Source organism: Cynocephalus volans, chromosome 11 (assembly GCF_027409185.1).
Source record: "Cynocephalus volans isolate mCynVol1 chromosome 11, mCynVol1.pri, whole genome shotgun sequence".
NCBI classification, from domain to species: Eukaryota; Metazoa; Chordata; class Mammalia; order Dermoptera; family Cynocephalidae; genus Cynocephalus; species Cynocephalus volans.
In genome coordinates, this window is record NC_084470.1 from 113,963,073 (window position 1) to 113,990,593 (window position 27,521).

Genomic DNA, 27,521 nt, shown 5'->3' on the forward strand with positions numbered 1-27,521 from the left:
ACTCAGTGAGCCAATAATGAGACCACTTGGGAGGAGCGAGGGTGTATTTTTGTCTGAACTTGAGAACAGTCTGGATCTGTACACAGGACCACAAAGATGTGGAAACCAGGAGACGGTACAGTCAGCTCAAGAGCTTGAGCATACAGCTCTTCGTAGAAGATCTTTGGAAGAACACCAGGAAATTGGTTGCTTTTACGGAGGGAAGCTGGAGCACTTGGGATACAGTGGGAGGAGAAAAGAAAGTAAGGCTCTTTATTGTCATAGCCAAGTTATACTGTGGGCAGCGCCTTAAAATATGTGATGACATTTTGCAAGCAGCCTTTTGTTGACCTAAGTGACTATACCTTTTATTTTGAAATTAGACATAAGACAGATGTCTATTTATGGGTTCTCTGGCTGGGCCAGGGCAGGGCACCACCTGCTGTTTGCATATTTTCTTGATATTCTCTCACCTGTCCTCCCTTCACGACCCCAGCCTCTCAGAATGTAATTAAGAGTAGTAGATGGTCACTAGGACTGACAAGAATAGCATTCTGATAGTTTTATTACAACTTTTACTGTGTGACATGGTATTGGGCAAAACTCAAATTTCCCACAGAAGCACCCCTAATAGCAGAGCCTAGCAAGACTCTTTTTGATGGCTCCTGTTTTACCTTAAATACTTAGGTCTATGATTTAGCACTTTAACCGAACGTGGTATGATGAGTTACGGTTAGGAAAATGTGTGTCACTACGTGTATCCTGCGATCTCAAGCAGCCCTGCGCACCACTGCACATCCCTGGGGTGCTGGGTCTAGTATTGCTTTTTGCTTTTTCCTTTGTCTGTTCACATGATTGTTTACATACATTAAAATTCACCAATTTTAAATGTCCCATTTGCTTAATTTTGGCAATTGTATACAAGGCGTAACCACCGCCACGAGCGAGCTATACGACCTTTCCTTCGCCACAAAAAGGTCTGGCATCCCCCTTTGCCCGAGTTCAGTTTTGAGACGCCAGATTGGGTTCTACAGCCTCTAGCATCGACTCTCAGCGTGATTTCAGGAATGTCACTTCACCTGTCTGGGTCTGTTTCCGTTCTTGTCAAATGAGGAATATCGGAAAAGATTTGTTACCAGGGGCTCTACCAATACTTTCAGAAAATGCGGGCGTGGGGTGAGGGCGGGATCTCCGCCTGGCCCGTGCGACCCCACGCGGGATGTAACACGCGCAGGCGGCAGACCCTGCAGGGGAAGAGCGTGTGGCCGCACCAGGCAGTTAGCTTTTCATCTCCTTAGTAGTGTAACCTTTTCTAAGCATCAGTTTCCTCATCTGCGACATCAGGCTTATTAACAAAGATCTATTGCAAACTGTTGTAACTGATGAAATGAGATGTAACCCGTAAATGTTGGTTGGTATTTTTATTAGTCTACTATATAAAGTCACTGGACTCGACCATCTCCACTACTGCACATTTACGCAGGCTGATTCCCACAATCACAACAGAAACACAAGACGCCTCCCACTCCCGCCAGCTACCCATCCCGGGAATCCCCAAGCCCGGCTGCCAAAGTTCTGCGGCGCTGAGAACATCCGGGCAAGCGTGCCTGTGCTTCCAAAGGGCCTCGGTAGGGGGCAGAATTGGGACCCGGATGTTCTAACGCTTGTCGTAAAGCGCGACGTAAAGCGGATCTGCTTTATGGCACCCTACTTCCGCCGTAAAGCGCCGTCGGCGAGCCCACGTGCGGGTATTGACGGGACAACTTCCTGGTGAGAAGCGAGCCTCTCGGTGGTGCGCAGTCTTGACATTTTCGCCATGGGCAAACGCGGGAGCCGCAGCCAGAGCCAGCTGCTCAGCATTCTAACTAAAAAGCAGAAGAAGCATCTGCGGGATTTCGGCGAGGAGCATCCCTTCTATGACAGGTTCGGAGGGGCGTGGCTGGGGCCTGCGTTGTTAGCGTCTTTTCCAGTGGGAGGTGGTGTTTCCTTGATCTGGTCCGCTGGTCTCCCAAGGAATAGTGATAGGGTAGCTCCAGCTTCTTAAGCTTCCCAGACTCCCCCCGGGCTGCGAGTCGTGTCCCCACGGGTGCTCGGCTGGGGAAGATTCTGGCGGCAACCAGCCGAGAGATGGGGGGTCCTTCACGGGTCTCCTGCCTTTTGTTGATACCGTAACCTCGTGCTAGACGGCATGCCCATTATGTGTGGACAGGTTTTTGTACGGTCAGCGATATTCTCAGATTGTTTTTGTTTTTTTGTGTTTTTAAAGGATTAGTTAAGATCCTCGACATCACTGATGTGCTCAGATACAGTGAGGAAACAGATGTATCGGTAGTTGTGAGTTCCTCTAGAAAGGTCCAGACTCAGTTATGATCTTAGTGCTCATCCCACTACTTTGGGCTCCTTTGTCAGAAGTTAGAGAGACATTCTAATTAAGTAATTTGTTAGAAAAAGGTGAACCTAGAGATCTTTTGTTTGCCAAGTTGTATCCTTCTTTTAGATGAGAGCCAGTTATTGTGTGACTCTAGTGTTTGTCATGTGACCCTGTTAAACTTTTCATTTGTCACTTGTTATCAATTTGCCATATTCTTGCAATCCCTTCCAAGTGCATATGTAGTTTTTACATGACTGTAGTTATAATGTATTTATAGTGGTGAATTTTCCCTTTTTCATTTAAAGTTGTATTATTAAACTTTTTTCTTAATTGCTACATACTAGTAGTTAGAGTGTAACATAACCTGTCTCTTCACAGGGTTTCCAGAAAGGAAGTAAAACCACAGATTTGTCAACTGGTAATGCTTTATACCTTCTTTTAATAGTTGGTTCTGAGTTGTGACCTTTGAGATTGTATAGAATAAAGCTTGATTACATTTCTGCTCTTTTGATTTTACAAGTAAGCTATTATTATAGTAACATTGCTTAGTTTTAAATGCAGATGTCTGTTAAAATGCCATTGTGATACCTGACATTATGATAACAGAAACCAGAGTTTGAAACTGTCCCAAGATGCTAGCCTATTAGGGCCTGTTAAAGAGGTTTACCAGAGTACTCTTAGTGAATCCTGAGGAAGGGTATCTTTTTTGCTTAACATAGAAGGAGTCACAAATAGAGTGCAGAATGAACAAAGGTCCTATCTCATTACAATAAACTCACAGGAACTACATTCTTTTGTTTATTGTAATTGTTCATTTAAACATGTAGCCTAACGTCTGGGACATAAGGTTAAATCTCATTATAACCTAAGGTTCTATGTTTTAAAAGTCAGCTTTCTTCCCACGTGGGGCATTAGTAGTTCAGAGAATATGAAGAGCTTCTAGAATTATAGCTAACTTAGCTCTTTTAAATAAATTTGGTGCTGTGCTTGGTTGAATAGATAGGATTGCATGATATTTGCAGAGAAGCTAATTTTTATTTAGGAAAGTTTGAACCTGTTGGCTTGATGATAGTCTTACGGCAACAATGCGAACAATATAATTTTTGTTTTTAAAATTTCCATTGTTTTTTAGTCAGAAAGTTCAGATACTTCAAATTCTGAAAGTGAAGCAGAGAATGAACCAGAACAAGTATCTGGGTACCACAGACTACTTGCTACACTAAAAAATGTTTCAGAGGAGGAAGAGGAAGAGGAGGAGGAAGGAGACAGTGTTGTAGATGATGCAGAAATGAATGATGAAGATGGTGATGCTGATATCAGTGTGGAAGAAGAGACAGCAGCAGAATCTACTGAAATGCAAGAGAGTAAGTGTCTTTGGTGTGGGCCTATCATCTTTGTCAGGACCTTAGACATGTTGCCCCATGGGCACAGTACCCTGTACTCTAAGAGTTGGATGAGAGCACATGGATCCAAAGCAGAGATTTAACGTCATTGAGTTTGATTATATCTTTGAGAATCTGAAGGAAACACGGGCCCCTTTTAACAGAAAAATGCAGAAATTACATTTTTGCTTATGATTTCCCATCATACTGAGGAAGGAGAACATAGTTCTGTCTTTGTGACTCTCTGAATGTATTGAAGAGGTTACTGTTCCTCCTTTAGGGAGACCAAGTCTGATGGAAGATAGGCATAAAGATATGTGAACATTTTTAAGAAGTATATTTGGATTTGCATGAAACAGCTACGTATAAGATGTTAAAGAGATGCCAAGGGTCACACACTGCCTGTGTAAATCAGAGAAGAGCTGGAATAAAAGCCCAAAGGAACTCTATCTCACTCAGACTTCTAGGTAACTTTTTTTCTTTATCTTTAAAATCAACTTCACTGAGGTATAATTTACATTCAATAAAATGTACCCAGTTTAAGTATACAATTTGATGAGTTTCAACACATATACATATCAGTGTTATTACCACCAAAATTAAGATAGAGCACTTCCATTACCTCTAAAAAGTTCCTCCTAGTTCTTTTGCAGTCAGTTCCCCACCCCTGGCATCAGGCAACCACTGAGCTGCTTTTCTGTCATTATAGACCAGTTTTGCCTGTTCTAGAAATTCATATAAATGGAATCATATAGTATAAACCTTTTTGTGTCTGGCTTTTTTTTGCTCTTCATGTTTTTGTGATTTATCCATGTTGTTCATTTATTAATATTTTGTTACTTTTTATTGTTGGAATAGTATTCCATTGTCTGAATATATCTGGGTGACTCTCTATATCTCACTGTTGTAGTGCCTGTTTTCCTTAGAGCCTTGTTTTTTCTGTACTTGAAGGTGTCACCTACCATTCTTAGTATTTTAACTGATTGGTTTTACTGGGTGAAAAAATTATTGCCTCAGACTTAGTGGTTTTTTGGTTTTGATTCCCATTCTTCTTTGCTTTTTTTGGATTTTTAAAAATTAAAATAGGTTTTTCTAATTATAAAAGTAATACATATTTACTGTGAAAATTTTAAAGGGTAGTATAGTTAACCCATACCCTCACCACCCAGTGGTAAACACCTTTAACACTGTGTATAGCCTTTCAGACTGCTTTTTTATGGATATGTTTGAGTACTAGTATATACATATATTTTGTGTGTATGTGTATAATGATATACATTTCTGTAGCTTTTTTCTTTAATAATACATCATGAACTTTTTTAATGTCTGCAACTGTTGGTTAACATTAGCTTCTTAATTACATAGTATTCAGTTGCAAGTGATATGTGGTAATTTATTTAATTAGTACCCCATTGATAGATATTTCACTGTTTTCTAGTTATTTCTTACCGTAGTCAGTGCTGCTTTGAGTGTCCTTTCATGTACATCTTAGTGTACTTTGTCCAGTTATCATTTTAGAGTGAGTTCCTAGGACTAGAACTGGGTATATTAATTATGATTCTCCAGAGAAGCAGAACTAACAAAATGTGTATACATAGAGAAAGAATGTATTTTAAGGAATTGGCTCATGTGATTGTGGAGGCTTGGCAAGTCCAAGGTATCTGATGGGGGAGGCCTGCTGGCCTAAGTCTCAAGAAAGAGTTACAGTTCAAGTGCAAAGACAGTCAGAAGACCCCAGAGGAGCCAGTGTTGCAGTTGAAGTTCAAAGGCAGCTGCTGGAAGATAAGTAAGAGGGGAGGTCAACCTTTTGTTTTGTTCTATTCTGGTCTTCACCTGATTTGATGAGGCCCAACCTACACTATGGATGGTAAACTGCTTTACTCAGAGTCCACCAATTTAAATGTAAATCTAATCCAGAAGACACCCTCATAGAAACATCTAGAATAATGTTTGATCAAAAGTCTGGGCACCATGGTCCAGCCAAATTGACATGTAAAATTAACCATCACATTGGGTCAGTGATCAGGCTTAATTTTTAAATGTATGTCTTCCACCTTGTATTAGTCTATTTCTGTTGCTTATAACAGAATACCCGAAACTGGGTAATTTATAAAGAAATAAAATTTATTTTTTACAGTTTCATAGGCTGGGAAGTCCAAAATCCAGGGAGCTCACCTGGTGAGGGCCTTGGTGGTAGTGGTGACTCTTCATAACAATGCAGGGTATCACATGGCTTGAGAGAGAGAGAGAGAGAGTGTGCACATGTGCACACTAACTCCTTACTCACTCTCCTTTCAAAGGCATCAGAATCATGCCCATTACTCCATGAGTGGATCAATCCGTTCACTAAGGCCCAGACCTCACAATCTAATCACTTCTTAAAGGTTCCACCCTTTACTATACTATTACTAAAATAGAATTTCCTACCCACTTAATACTGTCACTATGGGGATTAAGTGTCTAATACATGAAACTTTGGGGGACACAATTTAATCCGTAGCATACCTGAATTTGCTTAAAATAAATAATAGCAATGAACATCTATGTTGGTGTAGGCTAAGGAATTAGATTTTATTTGTCAACAGAAGTATAATTCTGAGTAAATCATTTTACAAACTATTTCTCAAAATTTCAGATGTGGCCTTATCTGCTGACCCTAAAGGAAAAGATGGGGAAGGGCCAGCTGTCACATCACAAGAATCCCCAGAGGAGTTCACAGATGCAAAACACGAGTCACTGTTCAGCCTGGAAACCAATTTTCTCGAAGAGGAAAGTAGAGACAACTGTTCTCTGAAAGCTTCACGAGGTCAGAGCACAGTGTGTGTTGTTTTAATTCACCACGTGCTTGGTGGGGGTTGTGCACTAATACATGTTAAATCTGTTTCTGGAGTGAGCAGCAATAAAAGCAGATAGTTTAGCAGCTAGATCTAGAGCTGGGAAAAAATACCTCTCAAAGGTATTTTGTGTTTTACAATGGTTTGTCAATGTTTGGGGCCAGGGGGGATGTTTAAGAGAACAAGCAGCTTAAGAATAATAGTGGAGAAGACCAATTTTTCAGGCCTTACATTTCCATAATTGGGGTCAGGGAAAGACCTGATTTTCTCCCCAAGCAGGGAAGGAAGAGAAAGAGAAAATGGAGAAGATACTTTCCACATTTCTGCTTTTCCTTATTAGAGCAGTAATTTTTCAGATTTGTGTGACCCAGGAGTGGCTAACCTGAAAGGTCCTTATTATCTTAGAAGCCCCAAAGCCCCAGCCTGTCTCCTCCATATCCCTCAGCCTCTTGACCAAGCGCATGACCAAATGGTAGTCACTTGCACAGGGCCTGCCTGTGGCAGGCTCAGACAGGTTTCTGTTCTCTCAGATCTAGTGCCTGTGCCTGGGTGGGCAAGTCAGATTGGTCTTGTTCTGTGTCCTGAATGCCTTCAATGATCCCTGTGCCATTCTTCAACCCAGCTTTACCATTCGTGAAACTGAAATATTAATCTTCATTTGGCTCATTTAGTTATGTTGACTGTTATGCAGAAAAGGGAGAAGTAACATATAGAATTTGTAGAATTTTAATACAAACCCCATTCTGAACCATCAAAACTTAGAAACCCTGAAAGAAACATTAGGAAGCTTGACTATCTTAAAATTTCTCTAGTTGTTTGGCCTGTACAGATATATTAGCACCTAGATTTCTTATGTTCTATTGTTCACTGTTATCTTGGATATTTAGTACAAGGTGCATTTCTTTGAAGTATTACCATTCAGATCCTCAAATAGGTCATTTAACTTTGCTGTGTTTCTTAATGAGTGGGACTGGGCGAAAAGGCTGGGTGGCCAGCTTAGAGCACTGAAGGTTACTCAGAGTGCAGGTGCTATCATTTGGACCATTTGTTCAATTCAGTTAAGTATTGAGCATTTCTGTTTGTCTTGCAATGTAGGATCAATCAGACATGGGACCTGCCCTCAGTCATCTTGCAATCTGCTAAATGAGATAAGACATGCACCTGTATGTGTTGTGATGGATGGGTGGGGCAGGGTAGGGGACTTGGCAGGGAAAAGTGATGATTTGTCTGTAGGGGCCCATTATGGCCTCTTAGTGGAGCCAACACCGTGCCTGACACAGCTCCTGGGAAATATTTATTGTGAGTCAGGAGGTAACTTTAAACTGATAATCTTTGGGTATGCAAAAATGAGGTAAAAGAGAGACTGGAATTTTTAGTTGAAGGAAGGAAAATCACAGAGGTGGAAGAATTTGAGGATCGTGTAGTTCAGAAATTAACACTGGAGAGGCAGGTTGGAGGTGCATCATATAACGCCCTGTATTTAAGGCTGAGAAATTTCTTCAAAGGTTTTTGGGCAGGGAGGTAATATGATTAAAGGACCACTTTAGGAAGGTGAACCTATAAGAAGCCTTTAAGCTGTGGACTGGGCTAGAGGATAGGGAAAGTAGATAGAAAAAATGATGAGTTAACACCACAAGATCAGCATGTCAGTCACAGCGGAAGACCAGAAAACCCCTGCCATTGCATTCAGTATGCTGACATTCTTTTTTCTGAATTAGATCCATTTCTACAACATGTGAACAATGAACTGAAAGAAAAAGAAATTCAAGCTGTTGCCACAAATCCAAAAACTATCCGCCAGCTAAAAGTAAGTGTTGCTTGGTTATCCCAGTCACAAATGGCTCTAAATACATCAGTGGCCTTGGGTTTTAGTGGTTTACCAGAATGTATGATCTACACCAGTGGTGGATGGCTTGATAAGGAAGTGGGACACTGGAAAGCTGGAAGAGCCTAGTGAGGCACAGGTGTAGCTAAAAAAGGCACTGGGAAGCTGCAGTGTGGGTGCCAGGTAATATAGTGATGGGTACAAGTGGTTTTGGAGACAGGTGCACCAGGGTATAGACCAAAATCTGCAAGGGGCTGTCACATGACCTGAGGCAAATTAGTCTCCCTCTTTGCTCTTCATTATTCTCATCTGTTGGAGAGGGACAGTAATGCCTATCTCCAAATAAAGTATTTAGTTTACTGACTGATACATAGTAAGTGTTCAGTTAAACAGTAGGTACTATTATTGTTCATTTGTTTGAAATATCTGAGATAGAGTCACAACTAAATTATTCATATATTTACAATTTTTGCTTCTTTGTTTTCACCACTAATACTGTTCAGGAGAATTGGTCATCTTTTTTTTAATAGAAATTTTTATTGAGGTAAATAAATACAGAGAAACATGCAGTTGGAAGAAATCATAGAGAGACATACCTTGTATACCCTTTGCCCAGTTTCCATATCTTGCAGAACTGTAGTACAATATCACAACCAGGAAGTTGACATCAGTACAACTATCTTATTCAGATTTATCTGATTTTAATCCTGTTTAACTGTGTGTGTGTGTGTGTGTGTGTGTGTGTGTGTGTGTGTGTGTGTGTGTGTGTGTGTATTTAGTTTTATACAGTTTTATTACATGTAGCTTCCTGTCTCTACTACCGCAGTCAAGATGAGTACATATCCAGATATGGATCCCTATTGCCCTTTTATAACCACATCCACCTCTCTTTGAGCTTCCTCCCCCACCTTTCCTAACTCCTGGTAACTACTAATGTGATCTCCATTTCTATAATTTTGTCATTTTTAAAATGTTGAGTAAGTAGAATCATATAGCCTTTTGAGATTGGCTTTTTTTACTCATCATAATTCCCTAGAGATTCATTCAAGTTGTTTCAGCTAGAATGAATTTTGACTCTTTCTAGCATCTATTCCACAGAACAGTGTGGGAAACACTGAAATAGTGAAGAGCTCATATTTGAAGTCAGAAACTTTGGCTCTAGCCCTCAGCTCTCTTCCCTTCTGTGTAAACTGTGTCTAGATCATACAACCTCTGTGTGAAACCCAGCCTTTCATAAACTGTAGTATGAATGTTATGATATCTGTCTTGCAGGGTTGTTGTGAGGGGTAAATGAGATGATCTATAAATCATGAAAGTCTTGGTAAGTTATGAAGTACTATGTGAATGTAAGGTATTATTATTCATTTCTAACTTAGCTCTTGATCTGTCTCTCCCCTAGTGGCCCATCCTGGGCCAGCTTGTCTTTTCATCCAGGTTTCAGAAGGTGGAAACATTTAAACCCCCGAAGGATATTTACTTAAAGTCACTTCATCTTCAGAAGCCTCTGGAATCCACCTGGACTAAGACCAATAGCCGGTTCCTATCTGGTCCTCAAAAATCAAATAGCCCTTTCACCCCCCTCCAGAAAGAACTCTTCTTAATTATGAATTCTTACCGGGACCTGTTCTACCCAGAAAGGACTGCCCTAAAGAACGGAGAAGAGATCCGCCATGTGTACTGCCTGCATGTGATAAATCACGTCCTCAAAGCCAATGCCCGGGTGCTTGCCAACAATAGCAGACGCCGAAGCCAGAAACTTGGGGTGGGTGATGATGATGACTTCAGGGACCAAGGGCTAACAAGGCCCAAGGTGAGTGGCAGTGGGAAAGCTTTGCCCTCAAGAAGGAGGCTGCAAGGCACTGCCATGCAGGTACCTGGCACTTTGCACGTACTTGAGTGTTTTAATAGTTACCTCGAATAATTAATGAGCCCAAAAGTGAGCACATGAAGTGGGCCAGGTGGTGTCAGAGCAGTGCTGCAGACAGCTCAGTGGCCTGTTTCTGACAGTGGATCTAGCTGGAACTTTGTGAGAAGCAGGTACTTCATGTTACTCTCCATAAAGATAAACCCAGTTTTTCCATGTACTTTTTGAAGTAGCCTCATAACACTTCATTATAAATCTCTTCTTTGTGATTGTCAGAGCTGAACGGGACCTAATGAGCCTTTTATCCAATCCCTGCATATTACAGCTGTGGACAGAGACACAGGTTCATAGAGAGCCTTGCTAAAGAGAACCAGGAAAAGAGTAGCAGAGATGGGACTAGAACCAAAGATTCTCTTCACTAAGCCACATAAATGTATAAACCTTTGAAAACAAAAATCCCTATTTGCCACTCTAAAGTTATTGCTGTTTAAAGTTACCATTACCTTTCTTTATGCTCGCAAGTCTAAGCTCCAGTGGATTTGACGCTTTAATAGGCAATGTCTTTTAATTGTCAATAACTTTTCATGATGTTATGGAACTAGGTCTTATCTTTCCCCTACTCTCCTTCTTAGCCTATGTCTCTCCATATTGAAGAAGCCTCATTTTTTTTAGATTTTTCTCATTGGGTTTAATAGGATTCTAGCATTTTAATTTTGATGTGGCTCTTAGAGATTTCTTAGTCAAACCCCTTGTTTGATAGCTGGGGAAGCCAAAGTCCAGAGGCTTAATGTCACAGCTGCGACAGTAACTCAGCCCTCTTAAATCTTGGTTCACCGTTCCTATACTGTACTGAGCTGAATCACTATGCTGCTTTGGCTGTGCTGCTTGCCTTTCTGGTAAGCTCCCTCAGAACCTTGAACATCAGGATAATAAGATTATCTGTTTCCACTCAGAATTGCATGGAAGAATAAGAGGCAGATTACCCATGAAGCATATTTAGAATTTGGTAAATTACATGATTTGACTGGGGTTATGTCCATTGTTTATGTTGTTTACAAAAGGATAATTAGAAATTAACCATTTAGTAAGCATATTCTGTTTTTATTCTCAACAGTAACTTTAAGCATTTTTAAAAATGCTTGGAAAACCAAGTCCTGTTTTTCCCATTGAATTATGGTCTTATTTTAGAGATGTTTTATCATCATTTCTGAAAAATGTACTAGGGAATGCACTAGAAAAGTAATGATATGTTAATCCTTTTTCTTACCCACTTTATTTCTTCCCTATGTATCCATTTATTTATTCCGCATGCATTTATTCAGTGGGTCTTATGGATAAAAAGAACGTAGTAAGTTCTGTGGGAGACAGGTGCTTGAGCAACACTCCTTGCCCTTAAAGAGCTGCACCTTTATGTACTTGAGTTCTTGTTGGTGGATGCATTTGTTACGGGCGTTCGCTTATCCAAAAAGGTGTTTCCAAATTCTGCTTGAGAAATGTCTCCCATGGAGCCATGGAACTAAAGTCCACAGGACAGGGTGCCATGGATATGAAAGGTGCTCAGCTTGTGGTATAGAGCCAGGCCCTGTGCAGAGGGGGTGATATAGATATGGTTCCTGGCCAGGGGCCACTGCTGTACACAGGACTTTTTTGCTTACCTTGACTCACCTTGAGCTGCCATTCCTTTCCTTGCCCCTACCAAGGCTGCCATTGCTCCCTCTACAGGTACTGATAGTGGTGCCCTTCCGGGAAGCTGCTCTGCGGGTGGTGCAGCTCTTCATCAGCCTCCTTGAGGGCGACAGCAAGAAGAAAATCATTGTGAGCAACAAAAAGAGGTTTCAGGGAGAGTACGGGTCAGATCCCGAGGAGAGACCACCTAACCTGAAGAGGCCTGAGGATTATGAAGCTGTGTTCGTGGGCAATATTGATGACCACTTTAGGATCGGTAATTCCTCCTTGTCAGAATCAAGATACTATGGGACCTAAGGTGTGAAAGAACGTGTAGCTGAAGGCTGGAAGCCTGGAAGTCAGTGCTTCACTGACTTAGCCTCCTAACAGAACCAGTGTGCATCTGAGACATCTTGTTTGCCAGGGAGAGAGTCTTGCTTTGGCCACTTGGGTGGACACTTGGTAATGGGGTGGAGAGAGTCTCTGAAGCCATGTATAAATGGCACATGCACATTTATACCAGAAATGTCTTAGCACATTCATAGCTGGTAGCACGTAGTCAGATGCTACAAGGAGTTCTCAGGGAAGTTGGAAATGACAGGGGCTGGATGGGGTTATTCTAAGGATGCTGAATAAACTGCGTGTCTGTGCAGAAGAGTGGATTCCTCCTGTCTGCCGTATGGAGTGCCTTCCCCTGGATTATCTCCACACGTGACTTATTGACACCCACCCAATTTTTCATGTTTTTGCTCATCTCTCATTCAACTCCCATTTACTTAGCTGGTTGTACCTTGATAAAGTGCTTGGGAAAACGTTCATTAGTCACGTATGCTCATTCACAAACATTTATTGCATATCTGCATTGTGCCAGGTACTGTTAAAAAGCTGGGGATATAGAAGTAAAAGCTGTGGTTCCCATTGCTAAGGAAGTCCAGCCTGAGGGAAGGAACAGACAGTACAGGATGATAAGTGCAGCGGGTGTTCTGGGAGCATTTAAAGCAAACCCCCTTACCCAGAATGGGGTGCAGGGTGGGTAGGGAAGGCCTGGCAGAGGTGCCATCTGTACTCCATTGAAACCTGAGTAGGCTTTAGCCAGTTACAAAATGGGGTGGTTTGACTGGAGGAAAACGTTTCAGACAGAAAACTGCCTGTGCAGAGGCACCTGGGTGGCTAATCCCGGAATGACCTAAGATTCACACAGGCTTCAGTACGGCTGGAGATGAGACCTGATTTCATTTGGAACATGTACAGATGTCTAGCAAGCAGTTGGTATTGCTGGTCTGGAGCTCGGTAAAGAGATGCGGGCTGGAAATATAAATCTGTGTGAAGGCAATGTTAGACCTATGTTAGTGAGTAAAGCTTTATGTTGAACGAGAGTAGAACTTACAGATGAATCCAGGGGGTTGTGGAAGAAGATGTAGTTGGATCTAGAAAGCTAGACAAGGGCCAGGTCAATGATAGAGACAGAAGTGAGTGTTGAAGTCGTGGAAACTATTGCAAGGAAAAGAGCATTTTATGCTGTTTGTGCATTCCTGTCAAGAAGCCCTGAGAGTTCATTGAATTGGTAACAGAGGACTGTTGGGGATCTTAGCAAGTCATTTCAGGGGAGTCCTGAGAATCATAGGCCATATTGCATGGATTGAGAAGTGAATGAGAGATTCGAAAGTAGAAACAACTCTCTGGAGAAGTTTGACGGTGAAGGAAAGGAAGAGAAGGTAGAAGCTAAAAGGGACTCTAGGTGCAAGGAAGGGATTATTATTACTCTTATATTCTAATAATTAAAGCAGTTTGAGCACAGTTATATGGTAAGGGGAGCATAGATGTGGAAGGTATAGGAGAGGGGGAGCCTTTGAGAGGGTAGGAGGTAAAGGTTTGGTGGTGACTAATGAACTGACGTGTACTTGCTATTCTATGTAGGAGTGGCAATACTTCAGAGAAGCATCCGACTCTATGCCCCCTTTTACTCCTCGGATATCCTCATTGCTTCCCCTCTGGGCTTGAGGACCATCATTGGTGGAGAAGGAGAGAAGAAGAGAGATTTTGACTTTTTGTCTTCTATCGAGCTAGTCATCATTGATCAAGCTGACATTTACCTGATGCAGAACTGGGAGCATGTTTTGGTAATGCTGTTCATTCACATTTAGAGGGACAACATTCATATTTAGAGAGACAAGAAACTCAGTGGTTTAAGTCATAAAGGGTTATTTAAGTCCAGATTAAAAGTCAGTTTGAAAATAGGGAAATACTCCACATTTTCCAATTTGAAAGTCTTTTGGTCCCTCTTCCACCCACATATTGGTCAGTAATTAAACTATTCAGAGATAATAATTCATGTCAGTATTTCAAATCTCCAGAAAATATTTCTTTCCCTTAAAGGTTGCTTTCTTCTAATAGTCCACATTCTTTTTTATTTGGTCTTCAGTGGAGATGGGGAAACATTGCTTAATATTTTTTAATGTGGGATCTTGTTTTGCTGAGAAATGTAGGATGTCTTTATCCCCCTACTGTAATTAGTAGGATTAAATAAATTAAAATTAAATTAAATTAATTAAAATTTATTTAATTTTTTCTCCTCCACATACTCTGCAGTGTTATCAGTTTTAGGATTGAACAACTGCTTTGGAACAATCCTTATCAAAGAACTATAGGTTTGCTTTTTAAGGCATATGGGAACTCTCCTCTCTTAAAACCCTATGACTTGAAGCTTGTGGGAAGTTTGGAACAAATAAAGGGTAGTACTTACTTATAAAATAGGGAATACAGTTATAGTAATCATTACTCTTCAATATATATGACAAGGTGAAATTAAAATGGAAAAGTCGGATCAATAGTTGAGTCATATTCTTTTTTTTTTTTTTTTTGTCGTTTTTTCGTGACCGGCACTCAGCCAGTGAGTGCACCGGTCAGTCCTATATAGGATCCGAACCCGCGGCGGGAGCGTCGCCGAGCTCCCAGCGCAGCACTCTACCAAGTGCGCCACGGGCTCAGCCCGAGTCATATTCTTTAATTTGAGGAAAAGGTAGGTGTGGTGGCTCTAGGAGTACTCTTCATGTTTTGAGAACCAGGTCAATAAAGGACAGCAGCTCTGTTTCCCATGTCATTTCCCTTGTCCCAATCTGGGACTGAGGGACCCACAGAGTGACTGGGGTGGCTTTTCAGAAGTTCTTTTTAAGGTAATATTCCTAGAGGTACCATTTTGATCCTTTTTTAAAGGTCTAAGAGGTGGTCGCTTTTAGCTTATCTTCTTGTTGGGGGCGTTTGGCTGACCATGGGCAAGTTACTCACCCATCTGAGCCTTGGTTTTCTTGTAATTTGGAAGATGATAGTACATGCTCCATGGGATTAACCAAGACGAAAGACTTGTAAAATGCTTAGCAGTGTCCAACATATAAATGCTCAATGAACATTAATGTTACTGTTATTTCTGCTCAAAGCATTTGATGAACCACATGAACCTGCTGCCCTTGGACTCTCACGGGGTAGATTTTTCTCGAGTGCGGATGTGGAACCTCAATAATTGGTCCAAGTACTATCGCCAAACACTGCTGTTTGGGGCGCTCCAGGATGCCCAGATCAACTCGCTGTTCAACAAATATTGCATCAATTTGCAAGGCCAGGTGGGTCCTCTCCTTGTTTTCTCTGGGTCGTCATGAAGCACTGTTTATTGTTTGGGTCGTGAGGCAGAAGGAGATGATAACATTTAGTCAACAAGGGGATGGTTCACCCCCTAATGCTCTCCCTGATTCCTGGCAGATGGCTGTGAGGAACGTCCCTACAACAGGCTCCATCAGTCATGTCCTAGTACAGCTCCCACATGTCTTCCAGAAGATGGAAGCTGGAAACCTAGCTTCAGTGATTGATGCCAGGTAACTCACCTATTGGGCCTCTGGGGACCACATACAGAAATTTGACTTTGGCATACAAACTAAGAATTGGGTTGCATGTTGCTTTTATTAATTACTATTTACCAAATTAGATGAGATCATTGAACTCAATCATGCCATTTGACAGGAGGAAACCGAAGCCCAGAGAAAAAAGTTGACTTAGTCTAGGTCTCATAGCTAGTTCATGGCAGTGTTTAGCACTGTATCAGGGCTTCTTCCCCCTTGACAGTGGCATTTTAAAATTACATTACTTTGCCTAGTGCTACAAAGTGTCCCATGTCAGCAACTTAATTGTAAGCTGTTCAGGGCAAGAACTGTTTTTCTAATTCTGTATATATTTTTTCCCTTTTTCCTCATTGTGTTTAGTTAGGGGACCCCATGGTAGCATAATGGCTTAGCATATGGTAGATGTTCAGTGATTGCTTGTTGACTGATTGAATGAATGAATGAATGGTATGGCATAGACTTCCTAGAATAATTCTTCGGGATGTAATGGCAATACGTTTAGTTTTTACAATGAATAGTGTTAGCACTTTTTTAAAAGTTTATTTAATAATATTATTATTTTTTTGCATTCTAAGATGTTGCTGAGGAGTTGGGGGGAGGAGGAGGAAGAAGGGGGGAGGATATAGAGTGGGAGGAGGAGGAAGGAGAGAGAGCATGGTTAAGGCCTGTGGCACTCCCCTCATTCCTGCAGGGGAGACCAGGGGGCTTCCACTGGTGGCTCGATCTATGCTGGGCTGGATGTAGATGTCAGAGGGGTGTGGCTAAAGCCCTCAGCCCCTGACTGCCCTGGCTTAGGAGCCCAGGGTCCTTCCTGTGGCAGCTCAGTAGTCGTCACTGGCTGGTTGCGGATGTCCAGAGGGCATGGCTGAGACCCCCAGCCCTACCCCTTCCCTGGCTTGGGAGCCCAGGGGGCTTCCAGTCCTTCTAGGTTTTATAGGTGTCCTTTGATGATGTGAGACCTTTACTAGTTAATATCAAACTTTGTCTCATCTGTGGGTATTTTGTTTTTTCTTTCAGTTCTGTGTTGGATTATTCACTGTTCTCACCACTTAAACTTTGCATTGGAACTAATTTGTTGTCCTTTGCTTACTTCTAAAATGGGGGGATTTCCTGTGGGAACTAGCATTTGAGCCCTGTAGTTGAGCTAAATTGCTTCATTGCTGCTGATTCCCTGAGGAAGGCTTTTTGTGCAGGTCAAGTTTTAATTGTTGACCTTGTATACACTTCCAAGTCTCATGAGATCTGGTGCACCTGGGTTGTATGGAAACTCTGGTCTGGGCCCAAGTCTTTTCAGCAAACTGAACCTCTGCAGTTCTGTATTCCTGACCAGTCTCCACTGAGTAGTCCTGCGCTGAATGGGGGGCAGAACAGCTGTCCATGCTGTGCCCCAGTGTTCCCTCAGTGGGCCCATCTCCCCCACTGCCCACATTCTAAATACTTCCCATGGGTGGGCTGTGTGCAGGTCCCTTGTGATGACTCACTGGCCTCTGAGTGGCTCCTTTTTTCAGTTGTCTGTGGCCCCTCATTCCTCTATGGGTCCACGGGAACACTGTTAGTGGTCTTGCTGGTCTGAGGGCCATCAAGGCCCTCTTCTCCCCTGCCGCCCCCAAACAACTTCATACAAAGGACACAGCTGTGGCTTTTGCCAACTTCTGCTCCATGTGCTCAGCAGCTCCAGCCTTGAAGCAGCCAGGGCTCAAAATGGTGGGAGCAGTCCTTTCTTTCTCTCATCGAGGCTTCTCCCACCTTCATGCACTCCGTAGGTCTCTCCTCCTCTTCCCCTGAGCTCTAGCAGCCCCAGCTTGGCTGTCGTTGCTTTTTAATAGATGTACATTGGTTTATTTGTGAGAGAGGGTGACACTGGCAGCTGTCTGTTCTGCCATGTTGACCAGAAGCAGCACTTATTTTAAATGTTTATCAAATTTTATTCTTATATAATCTCTTTGGGAGGAAGTAAGTCATACTGGCTTCTGGGGAGGTAATCTCTTAATGTGAGATTGTGACTTGCCCAGCGTCACATAGTTAGTAGGCACTATAGGCTCAACTCTACCAGACCATTAACTTTGCCCTTTGCCTTCCAAATCAGGTTTAATTTTTTTGTGAACAAGATCTTGCCTCAGTATCGTGATGCAGTCATGTCTCACACGCTCATCTATGTCCCCTCCTACTTTGACTTTGTGCGTCTCCGAAATTATTTCAAGAAGGAAGAACTGAACTTCACCCACATCTGCGAGTACACCCAGAAGTCTGGTGTCTCCAGGGCCAGACAGTTCTTTCTTCAAGGAGAGAAACAATTTCTGCTATTCACAGAGCGATTCCATTTCTACAAAAGGTAAAGTAGTGCCAGGTTTTGAGCCTCCTCTCTGAAGGGGAGACATGTAGAAATCATGGCCTGCTTCCGGGCGCGTGGTTGGCTTTGCTGTGTTATAAGGTCATCCCTCACTTTACCTTTCTAGTGGAGAAGCCAGAGAGTTTCAGGGATGGACACTCTTGTGGTTGATTGGTTGGTTTCCTCCAAAAATGGACATTGTTGGAAAAGATAGAAACAAAAGCATAAGCTGTGGACAGAACTGGAGTGTAGCTGCAGTTGCACACTTAAAGAAAGGCTTACAGAGTTGCACAACTCTAGACGGGGACAACTCAAGTGAATACAGGAAGAGGAGCGACCTGTCATTGAAGCACAGACTGAGGCTTCAAGGACTGTGTGGTCTGGGGAGATGGAGGCTGAGCAGTGTCGGTGCTCAGAAAGCTACAGTGCTGGGCCGGCCCCGTGGCTCACTTGGGAGAGTGCGGCACTGGTAGTGCCAAGGATCCTATCTCACTGGCTAAGCGTGGTGCGGACAACACTGAGCCAAGGGTTGCGATCCCCCTTATCGGTCAAAAAAAAAAAAGAAAGAAAGAAAGCTGCAGTGTTGCTGAGGAGGTGTGCACACGGTGCCCCCTCCCTGAGGAGAGCCGGGACTGTGGGCCCCTTGGTGTTTGCAGGAGGCAAAAGGGGAAGGGCTTTGAGTTGAATATTTAAGGGTTTCAGTGTTTGCTTAGATTCCTGCAAGTGACTTTGACAAAATAAGTTGATCAGCTTTTTTGGTTTTATTTATTTATTATATTTTTAGAAATTCTTATGGGAAGGTAAGTAATATTGAGCCTTCTGTTACTGTTCATCATAGTTGCAGCTCTCTGTGGCCCCAGAGCTCAGATATTTCATTGTTTTGCTGAGTGTCTCTCTGATGACAAATGGACAAGACTTTTTTAAACCCTTAGATACAGAGAGGCGGAAATTCCATTTTATATACCTCTTCCTGATTTCACAATAATGCCCAGTGAATTAAACTTTGGACTTTACTGTTTTATTAACTCGCAATCATATATACTAATGAGGGGATGCATTTTCTTAGAGAATCCGAAACAGATAGGCCAGAAATCTTCCAGACTTTGGAGCCCATTAGATGACACACCTTGATTTTGGTGTGGAATTGCCTTTTAGCGTCACCAGGAGTGTTCTCGTTACCAGGACCAGGAGGGAGAAATCCTAGCACCCTACCTGATATGACATGAAATGACCTTTTTAGGTGTTCTGACTAGTTCATCTACGAGTAGAGAGTTGATAATTGACTAATTTGTGTTTCCCAGGCTCCATTCTTGGCTACTAAGACAAGGCTATTTGGCCAAAGAATGTTAACGAATGCCTGCTTGCCGGCATCACCATTTGCTTTGTTCCAGGAAGTTGTTTCCATTCTTGTCAGAAAGTATTTTGGGGGAATTGCTCTTACTAAGTCTTGAAAGCTCTTAGCTTTCTATCAGCTCAACAAATGAAAGCAAGCCCTTTAAGTAAGCGGATGGATTGGGAAAATCCCCAGTGTGATTGTCTATAGCAAGTGTGAATTAAGCTAGAGTGAAGACTTCTCTCAAGGAGAGGGCATGGTATCAGAGGAGCCCTTCGTAGATAGGACAGTCCTCTGTCTTAAACTGTTCATTTGTTTACCAAACCGTGCTGCCCTCAAAGTCTTTGTAAAGACAGATCTCAGCATGTGCCACTTGCTTTATGCCTTTCACTGGGTTAATTGGTGTTTCCTGTGCTGAAGATGAATGAAAATAATGTGCTTCAGAGCTCTGCAACAGCTAATTATCTTAAGGTTTCTAACTATAAAATTTTTTGAGAGATCACCAAGGTAGTGATGGGTGTTTTGGTCTGCAGTGCCTTTGTGATTTAGTTTTTTATTTGACCTTGGAAAAAGTACATGTATTTTAAACTATAATAACTAACTCCGAAGTTCTGTTTTTATATTCTCTATGGCAGTTGGCAGTGTTAGGAAGATTAGAATTCATTTTTGAGCTAGCAAAAATTTTTAAACTGAAGATTTGTTTTCTTTGGGGTATATGAAACCAGTAGAATCTTAGAATTCGATGGTTGTTTGGTCGGGACTGCCTCCCAAGGGGGTTCACAGCTCTTTTCCTGTGCCTTACCACAGCTGGGAGAATTCTCAACCAGTGCAAGTCAGAAACTGGAGGTGGGATTCCTGGAGTTTTGAAAGGGTGCTGGGGTGTTTCTGCCTGCCCCTCTATGAGAATCTCAGTTCTAGAAGTAGTAGACTGGTCTTTATAGACCGTACGGAGGAGCCAGCCATTGCAGTCAGTTGTGGTCACCTCATTTATCCTTAACAGTTGGCAGGTAAAATAGACATCTGGAATGTCCTTGATTTTAGGTGCTGTCAGGGATCAGTCCATATTTGTATTGATCGCTGAGGACCTGAAGCGTGTACAAGGGAGGAGGAAGGCAGGGGAAAGGGTGCTCAGGACAAGGAGAGTCAGCACTGGCTCCCCTCTGAAGAGGCCCTGGTCACAGTCTCTGTTCCTGTTCCCCGGAGATTGTGATTGTTTACCTAGTCTCTCGTGTGGGCCAGTTGGGACTGAGACAGACTTTTTGTTGTTTTTTTTTTATATATAACACTTAATTGGTTTTATTGTTTTGTTTTTCCTGGTTATAAAGGTATTACATAATTATTGTAGAGAACTTGGAAAATCTAGATTAAGAAAAGGAAAATGGAATCACCTAAAATCTCACTGCCGTGATAAAAAAACTCTTTTTGGTGTATTTTTTTCCTGTTTTTTTATGTGAAAAATACGTGCACACACGTGCACATGTACATATATATTTATACTTGTTTCTTTAAAAATACCAAAGTGCTGGCTGGTTAGCTCACGTGGTTAGAGCATGGTGCTGGTAATACCAAGGTGAAGAGTTTGGATCCCTGCACTGGCCAGCTGCAAAAGAAAAATAATAATAATAAAATAAAATAAAAATCCCAAAATTGGGATCCCATTGTACATATTGGGATTTTTTTTTCTTTAAATGTTTTATGTGCTCATTGAAAAATAATTCAAAAGTGTTAACATTTTACTATATATATTTGCATATAGCAGATGTATTTTTAAGTTAATATATATCACTCCATCACATCTTTCCTCCCCCCAACTTTTTATTTGGAAAGGTTTTATTTCAAAATAAAATTGTAAGATTCTAATAATAAACATTTATAAATCTATTTCACTCAGAATTCACAAGCTGTTGGCATTTTACCCCATTTGCTCATGCCCATTTCTCTCTCGCTTCACTCACATCACTTATTTTTAACTTACTGAACCATTTACAAGGAAGTTGCAAGAGACTTTCTGACACTTTACTGCTAAATATTTCAGCATATAGCTCCTAAAAACAAGAACATTTTTTTGTCTAACCACAATGCCATTATTATACCACCTGATGTTACTACAGTATCATCATCTAATGTATAGTCTATATTCACATTTTCCTGTTTGTCCCCAAAATGACCATAATAGCTGTTTTCCCTTCTTATCCAGGATTCAGTTAAGGATCATATATTGCATTTGATTAACTTGTTTCTGTAGTCTAGCTTAGTTCTCAACCGGGGACGGTTTTGCTCCCCAAGGGACATTTGGCAATATCTGGAGATATTTTTTGGTAGTCATCACTGAAGGGTTATTTTGGTAGTTCTAGTGGGTTGAGGCTGGGGTGCTGCTAAACATCCTACAGTGCACAAGACAGCCCCCCACAACAAAGAATTATCTAGCTCAAAATGTCAGTAGTGTCGAGAAACCATGATCTAGCATAATTCTCTTGCTTTTTTTCTTTTTCATGGCATTGAAATTTTTTTGAAGAGTCCAATCCAGTTTCCTGTAGCATGTACTACACTCTGGATTTATCTGATTTCTTTCATGTTATTTAGATCACTGGTTCCCAAACTTTGCTGTACATTAGAATCACCTTGGGGAGCTTTCAAAAATCCGTATGCCCAGGTCACATCCCAGTACCAATGAAATCACAATGTCTGGGTATGGGGGCCAAGCATAAGTATTTAAAACAAAACAAAACAAAAACCAGGCTAGTGATTTCAATGTGCAGCAGTAATTAGCCCAGTTTCTTTTTAATGGGCATATGTTATTTTTCAATATCTGCTATTATATGCAATAATATCAAGAACATCCATGTGCATCTATATATATATATATATATATATATATATATATATATATATATTTTTTTTTTTTTTTTTTGTCCCTTTTTGTGACCACGCTCAGCCAGTGAGTGAACCAGCCATCCCTATATAGGATCCGAACCTGCGGCGGGAGCGCTGCTGCGCTCCCAGCACCGCACTCTCCCGAGTGAGCCACAGCGTCGGCCCCATGTGCATATATTTTGATGGCATACTTACCTCGTTACGTCCTTAGCATAGATTTTAAAAGGAGAACTTGCTAGCACGAAGGATGTACGCAAGGAAAGATTTGGTGTATGTTGCCACTTATTTGCTCCTTCCCATCTTCTGTCTTCTCCCTCCTCAACAAAAATTCACACACAAAATAACTTACACTTCATTGACCTATTTCTGCAAAACCCCACAGACATTACTGCCATTGATTTGACAGTCAAAATGATACCTCATTGTTTTCCATCATTTTCAATTAAATGTAAATAAAACCTACATCTAAGTGAACCTCTGCTTCCATAGGCCACTAGTGTGGGTGCTGTCAATCTAGTCAGGATTTAGTTATTACTGAAGTTACTTCACATACACCACAGACTTCAGATCCCTTCAGCAGACGGTGGGCTTGGTTTGGGGTCTTGGGTACTGGTGGGTTTTTCTGTGTCTTGATTTCCTCTTACTGTCACCAGCCCTGTACACCTGTGCCAGAGGGTGGTGTCTCTCCACACTGTTGCCCCTCTCCCAGCAGCACGCCACTCTTGCATGTTACTCCCTGCAAGGCATGAGGTAGGGGTGGGAGGTTCTCCTGGTCCAGCTTATTTTTAGGCAAGTCCTATTCATTCTGGGCTTTGGAGGTGGGCTTTCTCAGGGATCCTGCACCCCCACCCTCACCCCATGGCAGCCAAAGTCTTCCTTGTTATCTGTGGGGGTCTTGGTGGGAAAGGGTATCCATCTTCTCCCCCAGAGGTAGTAGACCTCTGCTTGTATCAGTGCAGGATGTTGGGGTGAGCAGGTTTCTTGCTCTTTCATCAGGGTGGACTGCTATTGCTCTTTACTGGGTGCAAGTCTTGTGGTGCGGAGAGTTGAGGGGCGGTTTGCTGCCCCTCCCTTAGGGCAGGCGACTTTTTCTTCTCCCTACTCTCCCCTCACCAGTAGTTTACCTTTTCCTGGGATGGGGGCTCTTGTCCCTCTTCCATCTGCTTCAGGCTTTTGCTATAGATTTCAAGATAGGGGTTTGGGAAGTGGTTGGGCATTCGTGCCTACACCACCAGTGGGGTCTCTCTCAGGTCTTCTGCCTTGTCTCCAGTCTTTCTCCAGGGCTCCCCGTGGAGGCCCCTGAAAAAGCTCTTGAGTGGATGTGGACTAAAGGAGCGTCCAATGATCCCAGGGATTCTGAAGCCCGTACTTGCCCTTTAAGAATTTGTTAGAAGTGTAGCTTTTTTCTTCCTACCCACTCCTTGGCAGCCACCCTCACCCTCTTTCTCCGGTGCTCTGCTAAAGGTGCAGTAGTTCGTGTGTCTTATTTTTCTTCAGAAGGGCTTGTCACTCTGGAATTCAGTCAGTGGTACGCTGAAGCTGGCTCCTACTGGCTCATGAGATCTGGTTGCACATCTCTTCCCAACTCTGCACTCAGCAACACGAGGTGGGTAGCTTGAAACTGGCCATGATGAGAGTATTTACACCACAGAAATTGGCAAACGCCTCAAATCAGCACCCTCTCTTTTCACTGAGAACCAGTTATTCAACATACACTAGCACACCACTGAATTCAGTACTCGGTTGCCTCATGACATTGGCCTCTAGGCTCAAGAAAAGGGATGCTTGTGTAGATTATCTGGCTTTTTCTTGTTAGTGTGGGAGCAATATTCTCGAGTTTTCTACATACTAAGCAGAAGTGGAACTGAATGTTTGTTTTTGTTTGTTTTGATAACTAGTGAGGTAGAACAGTTTATTCAGGTTCATTAGCCATTAGAATTTCTTCTTTATGGAAAGCTGGTGTTGAAAGGTGAACTACGAAATGGATCACAGCTGTAGTTTGGAAGAGGGTCTCCAGAGAGATCAGGGTGAGCCATGAGAGAAAAAGACAAGGAAAACTTATCCTCTGTGAATAAAACAAAATTCCCAAGGGAGTCTAACATCATCAGTGTGTGAGAGAATCTAGCAGGAAAAATCAGAACCTTGTCAACATATAAAATCTTTTGTCATGGGGTCCCAGAGGGAACATTTGACCTTGACCTGAACCATATGGTTGGTCTCCTGGCTCTACACACCCCCAACACCACCGTGCAGCACTTTGTGGCAGGGGAGAGAGGTGGAAATGCATAAGCCATTGAAACTAATTGCTTTCTCATGCTGCCTAATGGGTCCTCAGGCAGGATTTTGTATATGGATGAACTTGGGACATCTGCCATGGAGTTAACATGTCTACAGAGTGACAAGAAAAGACTAATGGGAGTGCATTTACAATTTGTGCAGTTTATTTTATATACTGGGTCTGACCTTATCTCCATCACAGAACATTCTGTTTTGCCTAATTATAGTAAAGAAAAGGTTAAATTGTAAGTGCCTGCTCTTTAGGTTTTCTGAGACAGATTTTTAATCCTGGTCTACTATTCTTCCACACCCTACCTCAGCCTAGCCAGAATAGGCTCAACGAATGTATATTTATTTTATCATTATCTTAAGGCAAATGTTAGGAATTCAGATACATTATTACAAAAATAAGCCCTTCTGCCTCGAGTTAGAATAATCTTTGTTCTATTATTTGTGCCATTGTTTTCCTCCTTCAGCAGGGAGCAATAAGAGTAAACTGTACCCCTGTACAATTCTCAGGTAGCTTTTTCATAAATTGTTTCTCAGGTAAACATGGTCTTTCTCTTTCCCATTCCGACAGGTATACAATAAAAGGCATCAGGAATCTGATTTTCTATGAACTGCCAACATATCCACACTTCTACAGCGAAATCTGTAATATGCTGAAAGCCACCAACAGAGGAGAAGAAGCCACATGGACCTGCACTGTCCTCTACTCCAAGTATGATGCCCAGAGGTTAGCTGCTGTGGTTGGTGTGGAGCGTGCAGCACAGATGCTGCAGTCCAAGAAGAATGTCCACCTCTTTATTACTGGAGAAAAATGAGATTCTGTGGGACAGGAAATGGCATTTGGTATGATACATAATGCTTGATTCTGTGCCACTTGGACCCAATTCTGATTACTTGTACATCAGAGAGGAGAGGGATTGATACAAAGAAAGAGCACCAGGCGGCGTCAGTGTTACTGGATACTTCTTTCTTGTCAGGTCCTGTGTCCATGAAAAGTTCAGTGTAAACCAAATTTTGGTAAATCACATCTTTCAGAGGTCGAGAGGGTCTGGAAGGACTTTGAGAAGTTGATAGAAGTACAACTTTTACTTGTGAATCTTTTTGTAAGCCATAAGCTCTTTATGATGATTTTTACCTCTAATTTATTACACTTGGTAAATTCTTTCAGATTTGCCTATTCGTTGGATACTTTCTTAAAGTAAGGCACACGCATCATTGCTTGTGAGAACTGGTTGTGAGAAATTGGCATACTTCTTGCCACTGAATGTCGTCTTAATTTTGGATGGCACAGATTTTGTGAAATTGTTATTTTTCCCCAGCCAAACTTTTTTTAAACTTTAAATATTCTACTTTAATTCAACCCAGTAGAGTACATTCATTCACTGATCTTTTTTTAACTCATAATAGTAAATGTTTAAAAATAGTTAAAATATGCATTTAAAATCACGTTACATAAAATAACATTAACTTCTACTGTTCCAAGAAATAATTGTGTTGAAACTTGATGTTGAAATATCCATCTTAAATATTAGTGTGTTCATAATTACTGTAGTCATTTTTTGAGTCATATAACAGATAAAAATGAAAGAGAAATTGCACTTTTTTAAGCATTTTTATTTTGAAACATTCACAAACAAAAATTACGACGACAGAATGTGAGTCATTTGAGAGTAGGTTGCCATCCCAGTGGACCTATCACCCCCAAATACTTTAGTGTGTATTTCTTATAAACAAAAACACTGTTCTATGTAACCACAAAACATCCATAAAAACAAGAAAATTGCCATTAAAACTTATTGCCATCTAATTCTTTGATTTCATTCAGGTTTCGCCAAATGTCCCAATAATGTCCTAATAGCAAAAGGATGTAGTTCAGAATTACATATATTGCCTTTGGTTGTGATGTCTGTTTTAGTATCTTTTGGCTTTCTTGACCTTGCCACTTTTGAAGAATGCAGACTAGTTATTTTGCAGAATGATGTTTCTTATGATTGAATTTAGATTATGCATCTTTGGCTAGAACATCACAAAAGCGAAGCTTCATCCTTCTCACTGTATCCCATCAGGTGACACATCGTTTCAATTTGTCCATCGTTGATGTTGATAACTTTGACCACTTGTTTAAGGTGGTGTTTGCCAGACTCTTCCCCTATAAAGTGACTCTGTTTCACTTCATGTATTAATTTATATCAGTATGGACTTGTGGTTTCTTCTGTTATTCACTGGGTCACAATTCATCCCTGTCATCTATTCAGCTGCTTAACTGGTCTCACATATGACCAATGGCAGCACCTTCAAGCTGGCTCCTGTGTCCTTTTGACATATCCCCCTACTAGTTGGGCATTGCTGTATTTTCTGACATTAACACATTCCAGGTTTCTCTACATCAGCCCTGCTTTCTAGTGGAAAATTATTTTAAAAGCTAAGATTTGAGTGCTAGGTGTGCTTACTGTGGTGCCACTCATCCCAAGTCATCTCAGTGGCCAGAGCTTGGGAATATTTGCATGTGTGTACATGTCTGCACACACATACTTGTATGTGCCAGATTCACATGTAGATTTACTTCTTTATCCATATATTGAAAACCATGAATTCACACCAAGACCTCCTATTCCAGTGTAATGCCACAGGGTTCCTCCCAATTTTCTCCCTTTCCGTATTTGCAACTCTCTTCTCAGACAGTGGCTCCCATTACCCTCAGTGTAACAACCCAAAATAAGATTTTCTTATACTTGGACACACTTAAAATTTCTTATCCAAAAAAAAAAAAGTGAAATCACTTTTGGGATAGTCTTCCTGATAAATATTTAAATCGGCATTTTTACCTTCTGTTCCTCAGCATAGTAAGTAAAACCATTTATTCCTTATATATATTAAATTTCAGAAAAT

General features: G+C 41.6%; 1 protein-coding gene across 1 annotated transcript; it reads left to right on the top strand.

Annotated features, from left to right (window-relative positions):
- The first annotated feature begins 1,731 nt into the window (after window positions 1-1,731).
- On the top strand, window positions 1,732-26,787 carry UTP25 (UTP25 small subunit processome component). The gene is made up of 12 exons (XM_063114242.1): window positions 1,732-1,902; window positions 2,729-2,768; window positions 3,483-3,714; window positions 6,368-6,538; window positions 8,285-8,373; window positions 9,791-10,201; window positions 11,978-12,197; window positions 13,838-14,040; window positions 15,355-15,537; window positions 15,674-15,786; window positions 17,897-18,142; window positions 25,204-26,787. The coding sequence occupies exons 1-12, from the start codon at window positions 1,796-1,798 to the stop codon at window positions 25,445-25,447; spliced, it is 2,259 nt and encodes a 752-aa protein (XP_062970312.1). The 5' UTR covers window positions 1,732-1,795; the 3' UTR covers window positions 25,448-26,787.
- Window positions 26,788-27,521: the final 734 nt, after the last annotated feature.